Source organism: Salarias fasciatus, chromosome 18, assembly GCF_902148845.1.
Source record: "Salarias fasciatus chromosome 18, fSalaFa1.1, whole genome shotgun sequence".
NCBI lineage: Eukaryota > Metazoa > Chordata > Actinopteri > Blenniiformes > Blenniidae > Salarias > Salarias fasciatus.
In genome coordinates, this window is record NC_043762.1 from 26,754,050 (window position 1) to 26,774,321 (window position 20,272).

Consider the following 20,272-nt stretch of genomic DNA (forward strand, 5'->3'; position numbering starts at 1 on the left):
CGTACAGGTACGACTGCGACGAGGTGGATTTTAACCTGAGGGTGAACAGCAGCGGGCTGCTTCTGTGTCGCTTCAACAACTTCTACCTGATGAAGAAACATATTCCAGTTGGAGGAAACAAAGACTTCCTGGTGAAGCCCAAACTGGTGGTGAGTGTGTTGGATCACGGCAAACCTTGTCTTTCATTCCATCGTCTTCCATCCTGACACGACGCTGCTCGACTGTTCTCTGCAGGAAATTGAAACCTCGGCGTCAATCAGCCCGTCGCAGTACGTCTGCGCTCCGGACAGCAAGCAGACCCTCCTGGACGCTCCGGCCCAGTTCCTGCTGGAGAGATTCCTGCAGAGCTGCAGCCACCGACTGTTTCCCAAGGCCGTTCAGAACAGAAGCAACCCCGTCCTGTCCATCGACAGCTACCTCAACCTCAGCCCGGAGGTGAGAGCTCCCAGCATGCCACGGCAGGGGAAACGCTGTAGAGACGACTCTAACAAACGAGTCTGTCAGAGTTGTCTTCGGGCAGCAGCACTTCAGACTGTCAGACTGTTCCAGGGGAATCTTGCAGACTTCTCGCAGTTCAGCATGTTGCATGAGTTCTACCATCTGTTTGGGCAGAGGAGGACATTCTGACCTGCATACACGCACACGTGCAAACTGTTAATGCAAACACTGCATGTGGTGTTTAACTGAGCATGCCTTCCTCAGCTGGTTCCCAGCCTGAAAGGTGTTCTCAGTCGCTCCCGTTGTTTCCTCTGCTTCAGATTTCTTTGTGTTACATCAACTCTCGTCCACACTCCACCAACCTGAACCACGAGGGGCTGGTCTTCAGCGGCCTGCTGCTGTACCTCTGCGACTCCTTCGTCGTCTCCGGACTCCTCAAGAAATTCTGCTTCCTCAAAGGTGACCAGTCATAGTAGTGGTCAAGGCTTCTGATGTCGCATTACCATAAAGGACTTGGAAGAGGGTGTAGGCTGAATTGATTGTGTCCTCAGGTGCCACCCTGTGCGTGATCTGCCAGGACCGGAGCTCCCTGCGTCAGACCATCGTCCGGCTGGAGCTGGAGGACGAGTGGCAGTTCCGCCTGCGCGACGAGTTCCAGACGGCCAACTGCAGCGAGGACCGGCCCCTCTACTTTCTGACGGGCCGCCACGTCTGACCGGGTCGGCCCCGAGTTCGGAGGATCCGGGTAGATTTCTCTTTACTCCAAAACACAGATTCTGCAGTTCCTGCGGCCGATTCTGGAGCCCCGGAGGAGGATCGGCGCCTCTCCTGACGCCAGGCCCCCTCAGTGCACTACACCCGGCTCCGCTCTGGGCCCCGGCACATTCTGAACTCTCGCTGAGCTAGAGTTACCAAATACAGACAATGCTAGTTGGTAAGAAAGCACACCTGAACTTTTATTTGTTGCTGTTGTGCAAAAAAATAGACGCTCACTGACAGATATTGTGAGTTCGTGACGATTGTATGTTTGAATCCAGTGTGTCCGAACCCCAGATGTATTGGTTTTTATCTCAGGGTTTTCAAAGGGAGGTCCAGGTGAGCTGGCTTAAAGGGGTCGACTCCTTCACCCTGTTCACAGTGTACCTTTGGCAGTGACTTTTTGTGGCACCAAAGATGTCCCTGGGCCAACGCTTGGCCTTTCCCTTGGCTTTCCTCCACCTCTTCTGCCTCTCAAACTCCACGAAGCTCTAGAAATGTCTCTGAACGGACACAAACCCAGAAGGTCTGCTTGTATTTTAGTGGCGCGATCTGCAGGAGGCCCTTTGATTCCGCACATTTCAACTCCAAATGGGGACTGCTCTTCTCCTGTGCCTCTGAAATCTGAATGCAGCATCGATAATCTTTTGGACAGGGCGTTGTCGGCGTGCGCTTCTGGTTCAGTGATTGTATTTAAGTAATCCAAAGATTTTAGCCCAAAGCATTCTTTTTTAAGAGTGTCAGACTTTATTTATAATGCTGACTGAGACTTTTTAAGACTTTAGTGACTTTTCACAGGGTTTTAATCGTAGAGCTCGCATATCTTCAAAATGCCAATCAGAGTCAAAGCTTTTCTAATTTATGGCATTTGCTGATTAAAATTTTCAGTTTAAAAGTACAGTTTTTCATATTTGTTGTACACTGGATGGTGTTGGTGAGTGACTGTTAGTATAGTGGCTTCAAATCTGAGTTTTGGCCATTGAAACGACTACAAATAAGGTTCACAACTGGGAAAAAAGTGAATTGGGATCACATTTTAACAGTACTCTACCATTGCCATACTCTATGCTACCAGTTGATCGTATTGCATTACTGACGCATCAGCAGATTATATACTGGAAAACAACATCCGTAATTACAAAAAATGGGTCATTCAATTATTTTGAAATGAAAAAAACATCTTTCAATGTAATACTAATCTGCTTTTTTTTTGCGTTTCATGATATTTTTCTTAGATCTGAGACGGGTGATTGAATAAATGTTTCAGATATTTGATGAAATTAAGGCAGATTTACACTTTATCCATCACTGTTAAAATAAATTCCAGTTTCCGTCTTGACTCATGACACCACCTTGTGGCACGAAGTAGGCGAGTACATGAAAACCAAATGAACCAAGCTCCAGATCTGAGCGGTATAACTCGGCGTCTCACCACTGCCACCCAGTGTACAAACGTGGCATTCGCAAAACTTTACTGTCCTTTTGAACACATAGCGTTATAATCAAAGTGAGCGTAATCACCCAGCCGCTTCACTGCCAGTGTTCCTGCTGCTGATGGCGGCTTAGCGCCGCATGATGCCGATTGGAAAGTGACGATTCCCAAGTGTTTGAAGACGAGCAGCAATCTGAAAGAAAAGAGTCAACAGCAGCTGATCGGACGGACGCATATACTTGAAAGTGGGCTGTTTTTTCCTCTGGTTCCCCGCAGGGTTGTCCAGTGATGATGCCTTACACCATGTTTCATTGCTTAGGTTAGGTCACTGTGCTTTTGTTGTTTTGATTTGTTTTGTTTTCCCAGACCAGATGACGGCGAAGAAGCCACGTAGCCACGTTGGTGTTGAAGTGTTGTTTGTCTGAGTGAAGCAGGATGAATTAATTGGACTTTTGGACTACTGTACTGTTTCAAGCTTTGTTTACATTATTAATATATTATCGTCCCTTTTACCACTGAGGGTTGCTGATGTGTTTTTTTTTTTTTTGAAGTCTCGTGTAACCAGTAATATTTTGGTCATGTCTTGCTGCAAAGGCATGAAGAATCTACCTAGATATATCTTTACAAATGTCTGTGCCCCCTCTCTGTTTGTGTGTTGGATTTTTATTGAATATCAGGTCCAGAAAAGGGATTTTTCCTTTCTTTTTTTTCTTTTTCTTTTTTTTTTTTTATTTATTCAATAAGCATTTTGGACTGATAATCATATTGAAGTGTTAATATTTGATCGCATGCTAAAACCAACTGACTGCACCCTCTCTGAGGGTTTAAGAAAAAAAACATTCACAAAAGCTTTGCACAAGACTCAAGCGAGTGATTGTTGGATCTACTGAATGTCATTTGGGGGTAGGAAATGTGAACTTGCACTATCCAAGTTGCCAGCTGAAAACGACGATTGCTCCCGAGCCCTCCAGAATTAGTCCAGATACAAGACTAGAGATCAAAACCCCTTTACGTTTTTTTTTTAAAATTTTTTTTTACTCTTACTCCAACAGGCCATAGAATGTGTATTTCTTCTTGATAATTTAATACTTAATATGCAACTTGCTCTCACAATCTTCACTGAAATGTGTTCGACAGACCATGTGCAGCCCGGTGGTAGCCTTGGCGCCTGCGTTATCTACCTCATCCTTACCAGTGTGGTTGCAGGCTGTGAATATTTTAACATTAGAGCCATGCTATTGCTGTTGAAAATGTATGAATGTAATAAAGTGACTTCTAAACACATTTCCTTGTTCTATTTTGTATTTTGTATGTATGGGATTTACTTTGACTGCTTCTCTTTTTAATGGGTTTTTATCAGTGGAGTCATGTTTTACATCTTACTACTTTTTAACAATTTAAAATACAGAAATAGTGAGATGTGGGATTAAACCAACAACCTCTGCATTTTGAAGTACAAGCTTCTTTTCAAAGTGTGATAACTTCTGAGGTTTTTTTTTTTTTTTTTTTAATAACTTGCCATTTTTACTTCGCTGCTCACTTTTGGACACCTTTCAAAGCCTCCAGGAGCCTGATTCTACCGCCGCCATGCTTCACTGTTACATGACGGCTGTCGGTTCCACATGGAGAGGAATGTGAACTCAAGTGGGTTGGACCAGTAAAATGATAAAGTCTGTCCAGAGGAGGCCTGGCTTCATAATGGAGGCTGGAATCTTCCGTCGTCGCACTGAGGGCACAGGGGGAGCGGCGGTCCAGGGACCGGAGCTATTTCAGATCCCATCAAGTAATATCACAGCACACTTTCCATCAACCTGCAACCCTTGTGTGATATAAGACTCGGCTATTTTCAGCCCGCTGCTGTCAGGACAGGATAAAGAAAGAGGGGGCGGAGAGACAGAGGGGCTGGCATGACGATTCTCACGCCACGCTATTGTTCTTCTGGGGGAAGCGAGGAAGAAATCCCGCGAGAGGTGGAGCTCTAAAGATTTCAGGAGTTCCTCTGTGGTTCAGTTAAAGCATAAGATAGAATTGTCATGCTTCCAAAGACTCAAATGGATTGATTAACTGTTTTATAGCCACTGTGAACATTAGTACAATACTGAGACAGTCACTGCTTTCATCATCCAAAAAACTCAGTTTGATTACATCCATCATATTCATTATTCAGATTAAATTCCAATATTAATGCATAAAAAAAAAAAAAAATATATATATATATATATATATATATATATATATATATATATATATATATATATATATATATATATATATATATATATATATGTGCATGTGTGATGTGAAACTTTACTGAAACTACTTTTAAATATTAATACAGCTCAAAAGTCATGAAAACCAAAATCACAGTATCTGGAAAGTTTCAGTTTAATATATATTAATTATCACAGTCATGATCAAGATGTGAGAGAAGTTGTATAATAGAAGAAAACGAGGAATATTTACAGATGTATTTAAAGTGACTGTTCATGTGAACATTGCAGGATTAAGGTTTGCCTGAAAAGGAATGATAGTTAAAAGCGGTCAGTGTTTTGTTTTTCTTTAAACTCAGTTATTAAAATACAAAGTGGATGAAGGAGGCCGTGGGGCTGTAAATGATCTAAAGTGGAGTTTTTGGTTTGACAAAGTTTCATCTTAGATATTAAGTATTTTAGTTTCATAAGTAGCATGTTTTTATATTTCACTTACTCGATTACAACAAAACAAATTAAATGTAGAGTCCTTTGTGTTACAATATCAATGTTTCAATTTCATTTTACATCAAATAATTAATATAACTTAAATATCTCAACAGAGACCAAACGGTTTTACAGGATGACCTTGTTATAAAGTCCAGTTTAGATTTTTATTCTGAACGTACCGCGGCTCGACTCTCCTGTTTGATACATGAGCTCCTCCATGTATCAACTCCTCAGACTAAATAAAGTCACACGGCGTGCCGTCTTTCCAGGAACACTTCCTCCTCACTTTACGTCTCGTTCTCGCTGTTGTGTCTTGCTGAACTCGCCTGACCTCGCCGTGGAGACGCTCTGGCTATAGGCTGCGTTCCCGCCACAGTGCTTCACGTGAAAACGCCTCGTTTTTCTCAGAAATGTTTCCCGTTCACACAGCGACGCCATGCCTCTCCAAAAATGACGTTTCCACGGAGACGGATGGAAATATTCCACCTTGGTAGCCGTTTTCAAAAAGTTGCATTTCCGAGTAAACGGACACCCAGAATTCCCGCTGGATGAATTTGATATTAAACGGTTCAAGTGAAAGTCTGATATGGGTTTTTAACACTTTCCAAGGCCATTCGAAACCCTCCTGTGGGCTGGATTTGGCCCCCGGGCTGCATGTTTGGCACGGTGCGAGGTAGAATACGACAAGCCTTCGCCGCCGCCAAAACTCCTGCAACCGGATCTGCGTGCAGCGTTTCTCTGCCTGGGAACAGGGTTCGCTTTCAGCCTGGACTTTTCCCCGGAACACGAGGGGATGTGGTAAATCTGAGCGGCTCACGCACGAGGCCTCTCCCCCCTCGGACTCATAATCGTCCCCTGCAGTCGGGACTTTTGGCCGCCCGCCGTTTCATCTGGCTTAGAGCTCGCCGCCGTGTCACGCCGCAGGGTCCGGTTCTCTCTGGGCGGCCGCAGTCGACTCTCGCCGCACTCGGCAGGCTTTAGCCGCTGATGGGATATGCATCGCCGCCGTGGCAGAGGACGTGATCCACCCAAAGGCAGACGGTAATCCCCCTGCACTCCACTTACCTACCGTCCACCCACACCCACCCCAACCCCCCCTCAATAAGCCTGCAGACAGATGAGCCGGGGTTTTAGCTCCGCGCTCGATGGAGGCCGGGGAGTAATTAGAGTGAGCTGCCAGGAGGGAGGAGCCGCTCACTGACAGCTACTGATATGATGTGGGAATCTCCAACTCCAGGACCACGGAATGTGTTTCCGTCTTTTCTCTCGGTTGTCCTGGCAACGCAGCCCCACAGCATGATGATACCTCCACCTGCTCTGGACTGATACAGTGTGTTTGGCTCCATGAGTCAGTTTATCAGAGGATCTCAGACACAGTGTTGCTTCTCTGTCGTCTCGGCCTTAACCTGCTCGGTTCGGTGTTTTCTGGGTGTAAAACTTGCCCTCCAGATTATTCCACTTGATTAAACTGTTCAAAACAGATTTGAGGATCTTTGCCAATTACCTGGCAGAATTTGAGGTTTAACCCACACATTACAAATTCCATACTCATAAATTATTTTGCCTGCATTTTAACAGTATTTGTAAAACAACAAAGGAGGGACTGAAGACAAACTGCAGCCGCAGTCAATTACTCTAAGTCAGAGTGCAGAGTTACCCTGCAGCAGAAGTGCTTAACAAGCAGAAGCAGGGAAACAGCAGACAAATGGAGCCAGACTTTGTTTAATAATTTATTAAATACAGCACATTACACTCATGTCCATAATGTGAATATATTAGTTCTTACACTATAGAGACTTCTTCTTTTTAAATTTAAAATCTTATTGCTGCACATGTTAGAACAGAATTCTTTTTTCTTCTTCTTCTTCTGGCCATGTGATGTACAAAATGAGTTGCAGCATCCGTGAAATAAAATAAAATAAAATAAAACAAAAAGGTTCTTTGTGCTACAGATTGCAAAGTGATGTTAAAGATCTAGGATGGAAGGATTCCGATGAGACACATAACGGTTGCTTGGCGAGGATGAGCAAACACGAAAAGAATAAAATAAAATAAAAAAAAAAAAACGACACAGGGACGGCGGTGAGATCAGACCTGCTCCTTTCACTGGTGCCAACTCATTCGTGGTAGCCAGCCCTCTTGGTCATCGTTGGCGAAAGAAGACAGAAACGACTGGACGCCGGGTTTGAGTTTAGCGACACGTCTCGGAAAAGCAACGCCGACCGGCCTCATTACGCGTCGAGCACCCTGCGACTTTTCTCAGAGAAATGGCCGTGAGGAACGCCACGGGTTTCGGCCTGCTCTGTTCAGCCCTTAGAATATAACTTTCATATCGTTCAGGAATGAGAGGCGTGTTCATATCAACTCAAATAGTGCCATTTTACATTCTCTGTCATTGATTTCTGCACTGTATTTTACATTTGTCGAACTGTTTGGGACGAGTTTGGGTTTAAATCAAAGAACATGCAGACATGGACACAGGAATAGTTTGAAACAGAAGGTTAAAATGCACAGTACTTCAGATTTAAGTAATGCCACGACTGTCCACTCGGCGGTTTGTCATGAAGAAAAAGTGACAAAACAACGGTCATCTTCTCTGCACATCCTGCTAGCTTCTCCATTCCTGTAATACTGCTTTTCGCCACCAGATGGTGTCACGAGTCATGTTAATACCACTTTCTAACAGCAGCACATATGCATGAGTAAGTTTAGTAACTTTATAAGTATGAGCTAATGGGGATTTTATCGGCGGTCCTGTAGCAGCACTCGGATGTCAAACTGCGACATCTAGTGGTCCCAGATGGTTCGTCCTCGGATATTTTACTATATAAGTAGCTTGACCAGCCAAAAAAACTAAATAAAGTGCAAGTTTTTATGTAGCTAAAGGACTTTTAAGGACTTAGCAGGTGGTGTTGAGTTTCGCTTTCAAACATAAGTCAATATCGAGCTATGCAACAGACAAACTGGTGGGATTACTTCAAGGCTGTTGTTTCCTCAAACGATGCTATATTTCAGAACGTTTTCATCAAAAAGTCACAAACTGAACAGTCTAATCAGGTGTTAGCTGGACTGAGGATGCTCAGGTGATCGTAAAAAATACACGACTTCAAACAACCACAGGAGTTTTTCCCTTTGACCGAACTGTACGAACAAACATTCTGTATGTATTTTCCTTTTTATGGCTTATTTCAGGAAATCATCAGGAGATATTTCAAAGAGAAATCCTTTAAAATAATCATCACAAGTTATTCAAAAGTGTAGCCCATTCCACCCTTTTCACAACAGGACGGTGTTGTGAATGTCTTTCTTGTCACTCAGGAGACAAACAGGCGAACAGCGCCCCCCAGTGCATGACAGCAGCATTACTGAAATCCAACTCACAACACCTTTAACATTAGTTACTCAGTCTTAAACAGCGTTACGTACTGAACCTTTAACTGCACCTTCTTCTCAACTTTAGGGGGGGAAATAAGCAAAGATTTGCAAATAAAGAGCAATAATACTGAAGAAAATACGTTGTGATGAGATGCAGAGTAACGGAAATCCCTGAGGGCTAAACTCCTACCGATGAACGAGACGGATTTGCATGTGCAGGACTTGCATTGACCTTAAAAGTAAATGATTGCCCGGGGTAATCACGGAGCTCTTCAGCTAGCTAATCTAACGAAACCGTTTGGATGCAGAGCTTCAGCGGTAAGTCTGCAGCCGAGAGCACGAACGCCGACTCCTCAACCACGTGGAATGACTGGATGAGCGTCGAACGCAGCACAGCCGCTGTGTTCAATGAGAGAGACGGAAGGAGGAGGAGTGGAGGGTGGAATGGAGAGGAAGGGAAACAGGACGGATTTAGTGCAATAAGTGGTCCAAAGAGAGAACAATGAGGGGAAAAACAAGACAAAAAAAACAAAGATGGACGGAATGTGGCAAAGGGAGAAAGATGACAAAGAGAAAACTCTAGAGGAAGGCTGCGCTCTCTCCTCAGGAGAGGTCCTGCAGCCGGCTGCCCTGTTCGATGACGGCCTGGGCGAACTGCTTGAAGACCCGGTCCATGTAGGTGCTCTGCCGCGGCCACAGGCCCTCCAGGAAGCCGATGTGGCCGCCGTGGCAGGTGATGAGCAGCGCCAGGTTGGGATTCTGCTTCACCGCCTCCACAGGAATGGCTGCAGAACCAAGGAGGGCGTTAGCAGGCAACAATGCATCTGTAGCTCCCACCAGAGAAGCATGGTAGTGTGTTCAACGTTGTTTTTGGTCATTCTTCCTTGATTTTAATGCTTTTGTGCTCCTGACGTCCGCGACGTGGACGCCAGGTATGAAATTATGTTCCTATTCAATTTTCAAGACAATGTTTTATTGTGAAAACGACCCCATTCACAAGGCATTTTGTGGAGCGCCTTCCTGTCTGGATCAGTGAAGTGAGGCCTGGCGCTCACTTCACATCCGCAGGCGGTTCCGTTATTCTGATTCTACTGCAGCACTCTGCACCCAGAGCCTCACCGTGAGACGGCGAGAAGACGTCGTCCGCGGCGTTCAGGCACAGCATCGGCACCTGCACGGACTTGAGCCGGTGGATGGGGCTGGCGTCGCGGTAGTAGTCGTCGTTGGTGGGGTAGCCGAACATGATGGAGGTGAACCTCTCGTCGAACTGGCGGATGGTCTTGGCCTGCCGGCGGGTCGGGGGGGGGGGGGGGGGAGGAAGCGGGAGAGATGCTCTGTGTGTGCGCTCGGTTTGATTGAATTAGCGAGGTTTAGCGGCGCTGAGGGTAATCCTCACCTTCATGACATGATCGATGTCGTAACACTTTTCCAGCACCGGCCTGTGTCTGAAGGGGGATTAAGAAATATGTGGATAAATAGATAAAAGTCACTGTGGCTGTCACACTGAGTCATTTGCAGATGGAAATGTCAAAACTGTGAATGCATTGGAGGCAACAAACCCAGTTTTAAAATGCACACACAAAAAAAAATAACCCACAACTTTGAATCAGAGTATACAATCTGAATATGTAAATCTCAGTTATCTGAGCTTGTGCAGCGCTGAGCCGGAGAGTTAGTGGCCGAGTTAATCCGGCTCTGGCCCCGGCTGACCTGTGCACAGAGGCTTGGAGGCAGCTGGTGAGGTAGGAGTTGAAGAGGAATCGGTCCAGAGGCTTCTCCAGGGAGGCCGTGCACTCGAACACGTCCCAGCCGGCCGAGAAGACCACCACCCCCCTCAGGCAGGTCTTCCGGCCCTTCCGGCCCAGGTAGTTAGCCAGCATCATCCTGAGAGACGGAGAGGAAACAGGGAGTCCATTTCTGACCAATCCCTCCATTCAGAGGATTAGTGCTATGAGGAAAAGCCAAACTGAAAGCTCTGACATGCTGACAGTGACACTGCCGCTGCTTGTAATGAATATCTTAAAATTGCTGCTGCTGCATGACGCTCTCACGCTAAGAACCGTCCAGCCTCCGCGGTATGGAAAAGCCATCTCTGAGACATTTAATAGACTGAACCGTTCACTCAGCAGGTGGATAAGTGGCTTGGTTACCCGCCCATGGAGACCCCGGCGGCCATGATGGGAGCGGCAGCGTGGATCCTCTGGATGTGCTCGATGACGGTCTCCAGGTCCTCCGTGTTGGCTGCGCAGTAGGTCCTCGGCGTCTGCGTGAGACAGCGGCACAACGCTGCGTTTATCTCCGCCCAAAGTGACGAGATATCCACGCATTTAAAACCACCGTGCTTCTCCTTAAACGAAGCAAAACCGGTTCTCAGACAGATGAAATGCACTAGATGTTTAAAGTGGATTTTTAATTGAACAGAGTAACCAGAATAGTCATTTAAAATGTGACACCAACACTATCTTTCAGAAAACATCTGAGAAATGCGTTCCCAGTATGATCAGTCAGTCTGATCTTCATCCAGCAGCTTCTGGACTCCCTTTGTGTTTATCTCGTCAAGAGTTTTTCATTTTATTGCATAACTATCATGTGAACAAAGGTCACCAGTCTGTTGCAAGACAGAAACGAGTGATTTTATCTGGCGAATGTTAAACAAGTGTTGCGCAACAATCTTTCAACATCTGTGTGACAGGCCGAGCACCAACGTGACGTGACTCTGCAGAACAATTAAACTCTAAATTCTGCATTTGTTCACATTCTTGTGTTCTCCAACAAGCTGGGTTTTTACGATTAGAGAGCAGCCTTTTGTTTAAAGGAAGTTTTTTTTTTTTTGTATTTACACGGCAATGTTTTGAAAATGAAGTCCGTTTACATGAAAAAAGCAGACATGCTGAAAATAATGCAGTAAACACATTGGGCCCCTAGTGGGTGCTGTTGTTTGTTATTGTCATATTATGTAAAAGTCGGAGAAGTTTTGGAAAAGTTCTCATGTGCCGCTCATAAGTCAATCTGAAACTGAAGCAGAATCCACTTGCTTCCCGCAGGATCTTCACAAACTGAAGCCAGAGCTCAGCGCCACACACCGCCGCCTCTGCAGACAGCTGAGGTATTTACCCGCAGAGATAAGCCGGGGAGGAAGCGGACCTGCAGATCGTATCGCTGAGGCCGTGCACGTGCCCCGCTCTGCTCATTGTACTTCAATTCTTCAGGGAGGATCGCTAAAGCGCCGTCGGCCCGGGCGGTGAATGAAAGCAGGACGCTCTTTAAGTGAAATACGCGAGGCCGATCGGACCGCAGCTGAGGCAATTAGACAGCCCATTCATAAGTGTCAAGATGCTAGAAGGACTGCCAGCTGGCATGCCCGCATAAAAGTTGAGTACTGCGGTATAGAAGTCACAGATTCACATCTGCAGGGATGCAGCACAGAAAACTGGATATAGAAATATATACATATTCTGCTCTTTCTGGCTGCTTCACAGCTGATGCTGTTCAAAGTTTTGGAGAAGGGTTAAAGCCTGTTTCCACTTCCACCAGTCGGAGCAGGTCGATTAACATTTAAAACAAGTCTGCCCTCGCTTTAAAAAGTCCACTTTCTCAGGATGCGGCGGACTCCTCGGCTCATTAGGATTCCTGCAGGAGCTCGGGCAAAAGTAAATTCCTGTTTTTCTTTCCTCTCTGGCTTCCTCTAATAGGCCTGCACGAGTGAGGAGCTGCAGCGAAGGAAATTCACTCCATGTAATATAGAATAGAGAGAATGAAGCCCCGGCGGAGCGCTGAGCAACCTCAGCAGGGCTGAACTTCCTCGCTCCGCAGCAGAGGGTTCATATAATAGGTGTTTTACCGGGGCTGGAAGTAGGGCGCTGGCACGTCGGAGCGCTTCTCACACAGCGGGTCCTTCTGAAGAGCTGGCCTATTTAAACAATGGACGATGTTCACACTAACTGGACGCAGAGAAAACACCCACACAGGCGGATGAATGGTAAATGATTTGCATACAATGGTGCAGTCTTTACAGTAAGGCCATGGGGTTTAATTCTTTTTGGGAGGAGGTCTCAAATATATGGACTTTTGTATGCAGTAATAACACATTAAGTATCTCACAATAATCATACATTTTATCTATAAGAAAATCCACAGTAACAAGTATTAATCAATCCGTAATGTTCTACTCTGGTTTATTTTCATCCTGCTGACAGGCCCTCTTGCTCGGTCTTGTACTGACGCTGCACTGAGGCAGAGAAGAGGCGTCAGAGAGAATCACAGAACCCGGCTGGCTGGTTTTTACACCTGCAGCTTCCAGAGTGAAGCACAGGACGTCATCAAAGACAGAGCACAGCCTGGTGTTCACCTCCTCGACCTGCTGATCTCTGGAAGAACCTGCAGGTGCATCAAAGCAAAAACTGACTGAGGAACAGCTTCTATTGGAGATGCACCCACAGCAGTACAGAGTATTAACCTGCACCTGCCAATACCAGCACTTATTAAAGCTCAGCAGCAGGATGCATATCAGCCCCAGAGTCCAGTTCGCAGCATTAGATTGATTGTGGGTCATCACATGATGAAATCTCTGCCAGCATCATGATCGGATGGGGGTGAAACTCTCGCCTCTGAAGGACGCGGCCCTGTTACGAAACACAGACAGACTCCCAGAAAGGGCGAGAGTTCGGTCCCATTTTGTTGGCTAAATATATCCGGGTGTGAGGGGACGGATTAAGCCAGGTGTCAGAGCAGCACGTGCGCGGAGGGGAGGTCATGTTTCTCTGGATGGGCATTAAAAAGCAGTATCCGCCCGCAACTTAATCCCCCGCTGTGCCGCAGCATTGTCTGGTCTGTGCAGCGTCCACTCCGGCTTCCTGCGGGCGGCGGGACACGTGTGGCTCAGACACGCTCGGGTCGGGCTCCGGGAGCCGGCGGGGAACGCCGACTGTCTCTGACACGGCTCTGGAAGGCAAATGAGGAGGAGTTCATGTACTTACCAGTAGTGTTTCTCCAGAAACGCCTCTGTTGTTGAAAACCACGCATCTGGAATGGAGCGAAACGCGTCAAAGTTACTGAGTTCATCTGAAAATTACAGTATTGAATGACGTATGAGGGCCTCGAGACAGACTCCGATCAGGACCACCGAGAAAATGGTCCAAATTTCAAAGAAAACATCGATTTTTAGAAGAAATTTCTTCAGAGCAGCAGACACAACACTTGAAAGGTAGCAAAACATTAGACTCAAATTCTAACGAGTTTGTAAAAACATACGTAATGTAACAGTTTTTTTAACCTTTCTCTGTATCTAAACCAGAATGTTACGCTGAAAAAGACTTTATCACATCGCCTCAAATTTCTAAAAATGAATGTTACTGGATTCATGGGTCATTGTAAACACAAATTACTCTAAATAGACAATGCTTAAAGTACACTTCAATCCACAGAGAAAAAAATAAAGACATAAAATGCATATATGTTAATCAAATTAAAGACAGAAGTAAACATTAGATATAAGTCTTTCCATTAAATAATGTTTTGGGTTTGAGTCTTTTCTGTGTGGACTTTACATGTTTTCCCTTTGCATAAGACGGTTTTTCTTTAAATTCTCGAGTTTTCCTCCCTCAGTTCAAAACAAGAACCCGTGTTTGAGGATAATGTGTGACTCTGAAATGACTCCAGCTCCGGCTAACAACTCAAATTAGTTGTTTTTTTCAAACATTAAACAATATCTCCAGTCTTATTTTGCTCTTTTCAAACTTTTAACAACATTTTACCACGTTTTAATGACATAACGCTCTCAAGTCTAATAAAGTTTTACATGAGATTTTGCTATTTACAGTTTCTATTTACAGTTCACAAAACATTTATACATTTGAAATTCTGCAATGAATGATCTCCTGAAGTGATCTTCTTTTTATTTTAATAATCAAATAAGTCTTTTTCTATAAGAACAATAATTTTGTTGCAGACTAACTTTCTCCATATTTCTTCTGGGGAGAGTAAAGGAACACGGCGGCCTACATTCCTTTAAACTAATGTTTCAATTCACCGGAAAACAAAAAAATAGGGCGGAATTTGATGAGATGTGCAGAGAGATGCAGCTGTGAGGAGAGCATTCAGTTTGTTCTGTTAAAGCAGAGGCATCAGGAGGAGGAGGAGGAGGAGGAGGAGGAGGATGCTCGCTGCAGCGGTGGCGGCGGTGCAGCCTGGGAAGCCGGACCGGGGCTAAGCTGCAGAGCTTGTACCGAGGATAAGCCGTAATTAATTGAGCCGCGCACAGACCCGGGTGAGGAGGTGGAAGATGCTGAGTGCGCCGGCTCTCCTCCCAAATCTGGACCAAAGAACGAGTGCAGGCGGCGCAGAAAGGGGCCGGCGGAAACTGCCTCGCTCTGCAACTCCACCAGCTTCTGCTACGTTTGGATATTTACAAAAGCAGAGCTTAGCAAAGCGCTCCGTGCTGCCTGAAATGACTGATAACCCCCTCCTCACCGCTGTAACCCTCGGTTCCTTATTTCCCAGCGTGTTCCGGTCTGGGACCACCCACCTGTAGCCCAGGTCGCGGCTCTGCTGGACCATGTGCAGGATGTAGGACTCCCGGCTGGTGCCGGTCAGGCCGGGCAGCAGCAGGATGGTGGGCCTGGTGGCGGGGTCCGGGTGCGGGACGCTGTCATCGTTATCGAACCAGTCCAGGGAGATCTGCCCTCCGTCCAGCGCTTTAATGAGCTCGCTGCGGGAGAGAGGCGGGACGTGAGAATACCACCTTCCACTTCTGTCTCTCTCGTATGACACATACACACACACACGAACACACTCCGCCAGAGTGTGGCGGATATGTACGGATATGCGAGTTGGAGCGCTGCGTGATCTTCTTGTAGAGCGACTTTCAGATCTTAAGGAGGAGGTGTTGCACCAGTGGCGTTCTAAAAGCCTGCACTGCTCACGACCACGCCCGGCGGCGAAGGCATCAGCATGAAATTACAGAACCGCCATGAAATATGCACCTGAGGCCAGACTTTGCATTGCGGGAGGAGGGGCGCCGCGCTAATCCTGAGTGGAATTTCACCTGGACGGACCGCGACAGGCAGGACGGCGCTCGCCGTCCGCGGCCGTCCTTGGGTCAACCTTGGGTAACTTCATTCCAGGTGTCCGGCGGCGGGGGAGGGGGCGTAAATGTGATAATAACATCAGTGAATGTGACCGTCAGACAAAATGCTTTTGATATACGGAGACCTGCCCTGGGATGGATACAGTCCCGGTGCATTATGGGAAGATTTGTCTCCTTGACAAGAGGACGGGATGAAACACGGGGCAGGGAGTGTCCTTGGGACGATTTCACTAATGAAACCATGGCATGGCGCTGAAGCTAACTGAACCGAACTTTAATGTTTTAAACTTAAATATCGAACTAAAACAACACAACTATATCTTCTATTATTTCTCAAAGGCTTCTAATAATAAACTGTACCGTGAAGCGCTTCTCTCTTCATCAGTGAACTCAGTTTACTCACACCTACAACTGAGGATATAACAATACCCTTTGAATGAAAGAATGACTGAGGTGAAATAATGCAGGCGGATCTGTATTAACACACTGTAATCTCCTCTGAATACGCGGGGCTGAGGAATGCAGCGCCAATTAATCTCCAGCAGAACGTTATCAAGGCGCAGGCTGGGTGGTGCGAGCCAGCGCCGTGGCACAAAAGACCCCTTTCTCCTCCCAGCTTCCCAGCGCGGCCGAGAACAAGACTGGGATTTGTATCCAGTTGTGACACCGAGAAAGAAAGCGATGGAGAATCGGCGAGCGGCCAGAGAGTCCGGGGGGGTTTCTTCATCGAGCTGCGCACAGCTGAAAAAGCAAAGCTCAGCAGACTCTCCCCGAGAGAAATGTGAGATGTTTCAACAGCTCAGCTGCGCTCATCACGTCGCTTTGTGCACGTTATCTGAGTGCAGTCTGAGGGCTCACTTTCTGTAGACGACTCCAGGCTTGGCGGTGACGAAGGGCCTCAGCAGGGTCTGGATGCGGCTCTCCCAGCACCAGAAGGTGGGGTAGTAGGTCTCCGACACCACCGGACATTGTTCCCTCAGAAACTGGTAGAACTTCTTCCCCCCGGAGATCAGCTGTGGCTTCTGAAAAACACCAGTTCAAACAAGGTAAAGAGTCAGCAGAGACCGAAAAGTAAAAAAACTGAACCAAAACTCTGGAAATCCTCTAAAAATAAGATACGTCCATCAGTGTTCTTAGGGTCACGAGGTGCTGGAGCTGATCCCAGCTGACGATGAGTGAAGGCAGGATACACACATCACAGAAACACACACACATTCAGTTTAAACACATACAGCCCAATGCCACACTTAGTGGGTTAAATAGTGAAATCATAACCTTTACATTTAAACCATAAAGTCATTGTTTGTCGCGGTGCAGAGTAAACGCAATGAAAATGCCAGAATTGGAAAATCACTACAATCTCGTCAAAAAGGGGATGAGAAACAACCAGCACTGTCCAAGCTGTCACCATCATCCTCAGCCAGTCTGGACTGTTTGATCGATCCATTAAGTGAGCGATTGAATAACTGAATAATAAAACATGGGATAACACTAACCTGCTCTAGCTGGAGATCAGTGGGTCACCGGCAGGTCGTGTCCTTTAGCAGACACTTGGAGAGGTCACAGCTGATTGATTATCTATTGATTTTATAGACTTTTAACACAATATGACAAAACATGGTTCCATTTTAGGCTTTATTCTTCTCATAGACAATAGAAAAAACATTTGAGAAGATTTATGAATTGTACATCCATCCATACAGTGCCAACCTGTGCAACAATCTGAAATCATGTATTGTATTTGTAAAAACAAGAATATAATAAACAACTCTATAGAGCAACGGGAATAACATCAGTAGTTGGACGTCTTTGGCTGATGGAGTAATTGTGTAATAATTTGGTTTCTCTTATTTTTTGCATATGTTATGTGTATTTGTTTATATATTATAGCAGTTTATATGTTTGAACATGAGTGTGTGTTGAGCATATCATGGAAATTATGTACAATATATATCACATGCCATGTATAAATATCCAGTGATCATTTATACTTTTTAACCATGCATATATTAGTTAATGTTAAGCCCTGTACATATACACATTTAATATTTTTGTTGTTTTTTTAATGTTTTATATTGTCTGTATTTGATATTTCAACTTTCTATTCCATACATTCAATGATTAATAAGTATATTCTTCCAAAATATTTCTTGGCCAAAATGATCCTGATTGTACAGATCAGGCTGTTTAATATCCCACTGTTAAAAGAGTGACAACAGTCTGATTTTTGAGGATGACACCTGACGACAGGTCATATATGTATATTTATCCATCTTCTATCCTTCTTTATTTAGTTCAGTGTCATTTACATAAAGTTATATTCAATGTCAATCCTAGACACTATTTTCATATTCTCAATTATTAAATATATAAAAAACTTGTTTTGCACAAATATGCAGTTCATCATTTTACCTTCTCAGGCAGTTGAAGACCTCAGACTTTAATTGTCCATGTGTCATTTTGTGAGCTCTGAATTGTATTTGTATATAGTCATGTGTGAACAACATGCATATAAATAACTATGTTATTAATATCATTGTTATTACTTGTGTTAGTTTTTTATTATTAATTAATTGCGGAAGTGGAAAATATATGTACTAATTGGAAATTATGCATGTATGTATATAGACTTATGTACACACATATGTCAAATCTGGATAGATAAATGTATTCTACACTGTAATTAATAACATTGTGAATTTGTCAGGAAGGAATATAAGGTACACTCTTATTACACTCTGTATTTTTTTCCTGATGTGTCTGTTATATACATATTTAATGTAACATGTATAGTTTAAGTTTAAAGCGCTTTAATATTATTCCTGTCATTTATTGTTAATTTATGAGTATAGTGGAAACCTCAATCTCTCGGTTTCAGTTTCGATCTGAACGTTGTCCTGGAGTACTCAGATGCATGTCCAGGGTCCAGTAGCCGGGTGATGTGGAGCGCTCCTCCGGCTGCATTCACGCCCTGGAATAAACACGCCGCACCGGCTTTTCCAAGCTAACCTGCACAGCACCGTTAGCCGGGCTAGCTTAGCCTTCCTGACTGACACGGCCTTTTAATGCACGTGCCGCACTCGTATTGGCATTTTAACAGTATTACAAATAATAAACGGAGTGTCATGAGTGTGAACGCGACCGTGCGTGGAGGTCGGTGAGGCTCGGGCACCGCGGGAGAAGCCGCGGGCGGCAGCCGGGAGAGGATGCTCGCCCTCGGGGAAGAACGCACGGAATGTTGGGACACAAACACACGCGCGCGCATATATCAGCATATTAAAATAAATAAATTAACCGCGCAAAACACGCGTCTCACCTTGGCTACAGAGAGCAGGTAGTAGCAGGTGTACGCCGCGCTGAAGCCCAGCACCAGAGACAGCCCGACGCCGGATCCGAACAGCCCAACTTTGACTTGGTTCTCCAGGTAATGCGACAGGTCCCGGGTCAGAATGTGGAAATTCAAGTCCAGCGAGATCATTGCAAAGCGTCCCTGTGGCGTCCCGGCCAGCCCCGAGGAAAAGCTGCTGCTGCTGCTGCTGCCGCTGCGTCCGCCTGCGAGCCCGCTGTGTGAAGGAGACCGTCAAGGGGACCTGCTCAGGGCACAGCGATGTGAAAGTGTGTGAGTGTGTGTGTCCAGCGTGCGGTGGCGCTCTCTGACCAGCTACCGAGGATCTGCTGAGTCAGGACTGCTGCCCCCTGCAGGCGGCGGAGGCGAAGTGCAGCCTTAGCAGGCACCAGTCCCAGCTGACTGAGGGTGAAGTGAGGAATCTCCACAGACAGGTTCACACTCAGAAACACTTACACACTCTTATCTATGCAGCGTTTTTAATGGCACAAATCAGCCACAAATACATGTTGTTGGACTGTTAAACAGAAGTAAGAAACTAAATCTCAGTAAATTCTGCCCTCTCAACTGTCAGTCAGTTTGTATCCTGTCATTTACTCTGATCACTAGGTTTATAAGCAGAGAAAATAGTTATATTTTAAAAATTAACACATTTGATGTAACAAAATATATCATGAACCATCTGCAACTTTTTGCAGGGAACAGACGTCTGAAATCCAAGCTGCCACAGTTTTTCTCTTCAGACCGAAGCCAGTCGCTTCTCAGACTTGCATGATTTCTGCAGCTTTCAGCATGTTTTCTCACACTCCCCCTCACAATATGGCTTCGCTGCTAATTCTATTGCAATATCAACAAGATAGCTCGCTATGGATCACTGATCTCTTCACTACAGGCAGCATGCTCTATGGGGTTCATTATCGAAAGTGCTGATCATTGTACCACTGTATGACCCAGTCCTCATGTGGTCATATATATTCATCGCCAACATGCTGTATGGGCAACCACAGTTGGATTTGGATTTGTATGTATGTCATTCAGCCTACAATCTATGAATGAAGTGTTAAAAATACTGCTGAAGTCCCTGTTGGCACATAATGCCTGATGCTCAGGGGAGCTGGCCGGACGATGTGTCACAAAGCAAG

General features: G+C 45.5%; 2 protein-coding genes across 2 annotated transcripts in view; one reads left to right on the top strand and one right to left on the bottom strand.

Annotated features, from left to right (window-relative positions):
* LOC115405324 (GREB1-like protein) overlaps positions 1-3,910 on the top strand; it is a 28,314-nt gene extending 24,404 nt beyond the window's left edge. The window contains exons 30-33 of the mRNA XM_030114883.1: positions 8-149; positions 235-435; positions 759-897; positions 990-3,910. Of these exons, the coding sequence (XP_029970743.1) occupies positions 8-149; positions 235-435; positions 759-897; positions 990-1,153 (646 nt within the window). The 3' untranslated portion in view covers positions 1,154-3,910. The remainder of the gene's footprint in view (positions 1-7; positions 150-234; positions 436-758; positions 898-989) is intronic.
* A 3,223-nt stretch (positions 3,911-7,133) lies between these two features.
* abhd3 (abhydrolase domain containing 3, phospholipase) lies at positions 7,134-19,396 on the bottom strand. The gene is made up of 9 exons (XM_030114884.1): positions 19,101-19,396; positions 16,643-16,806; positions 15,224-15,406; positions 13,677-13,722; positions 10,851-10,963; positions 10,411-10,584; positions 10,097-10,145; positions 9,820-9,985; positions 7,134-9,485 (listed from the first exon to the last, which is right to left on the bottom strand). Exons 1-9 carry the CDS (start codon positions 19,260-19,262, stop codon positions 9,304-9,306), a joined length of 1,239 nt encoding a protein of 412 aa, XP_029970744.1. The 5' UTR covers positions 19,263-19,396; the 3' UTR covers positions 7,134-9,303.
* Positions 19,397-20,272: the final 876 nt, after the last annotated feature.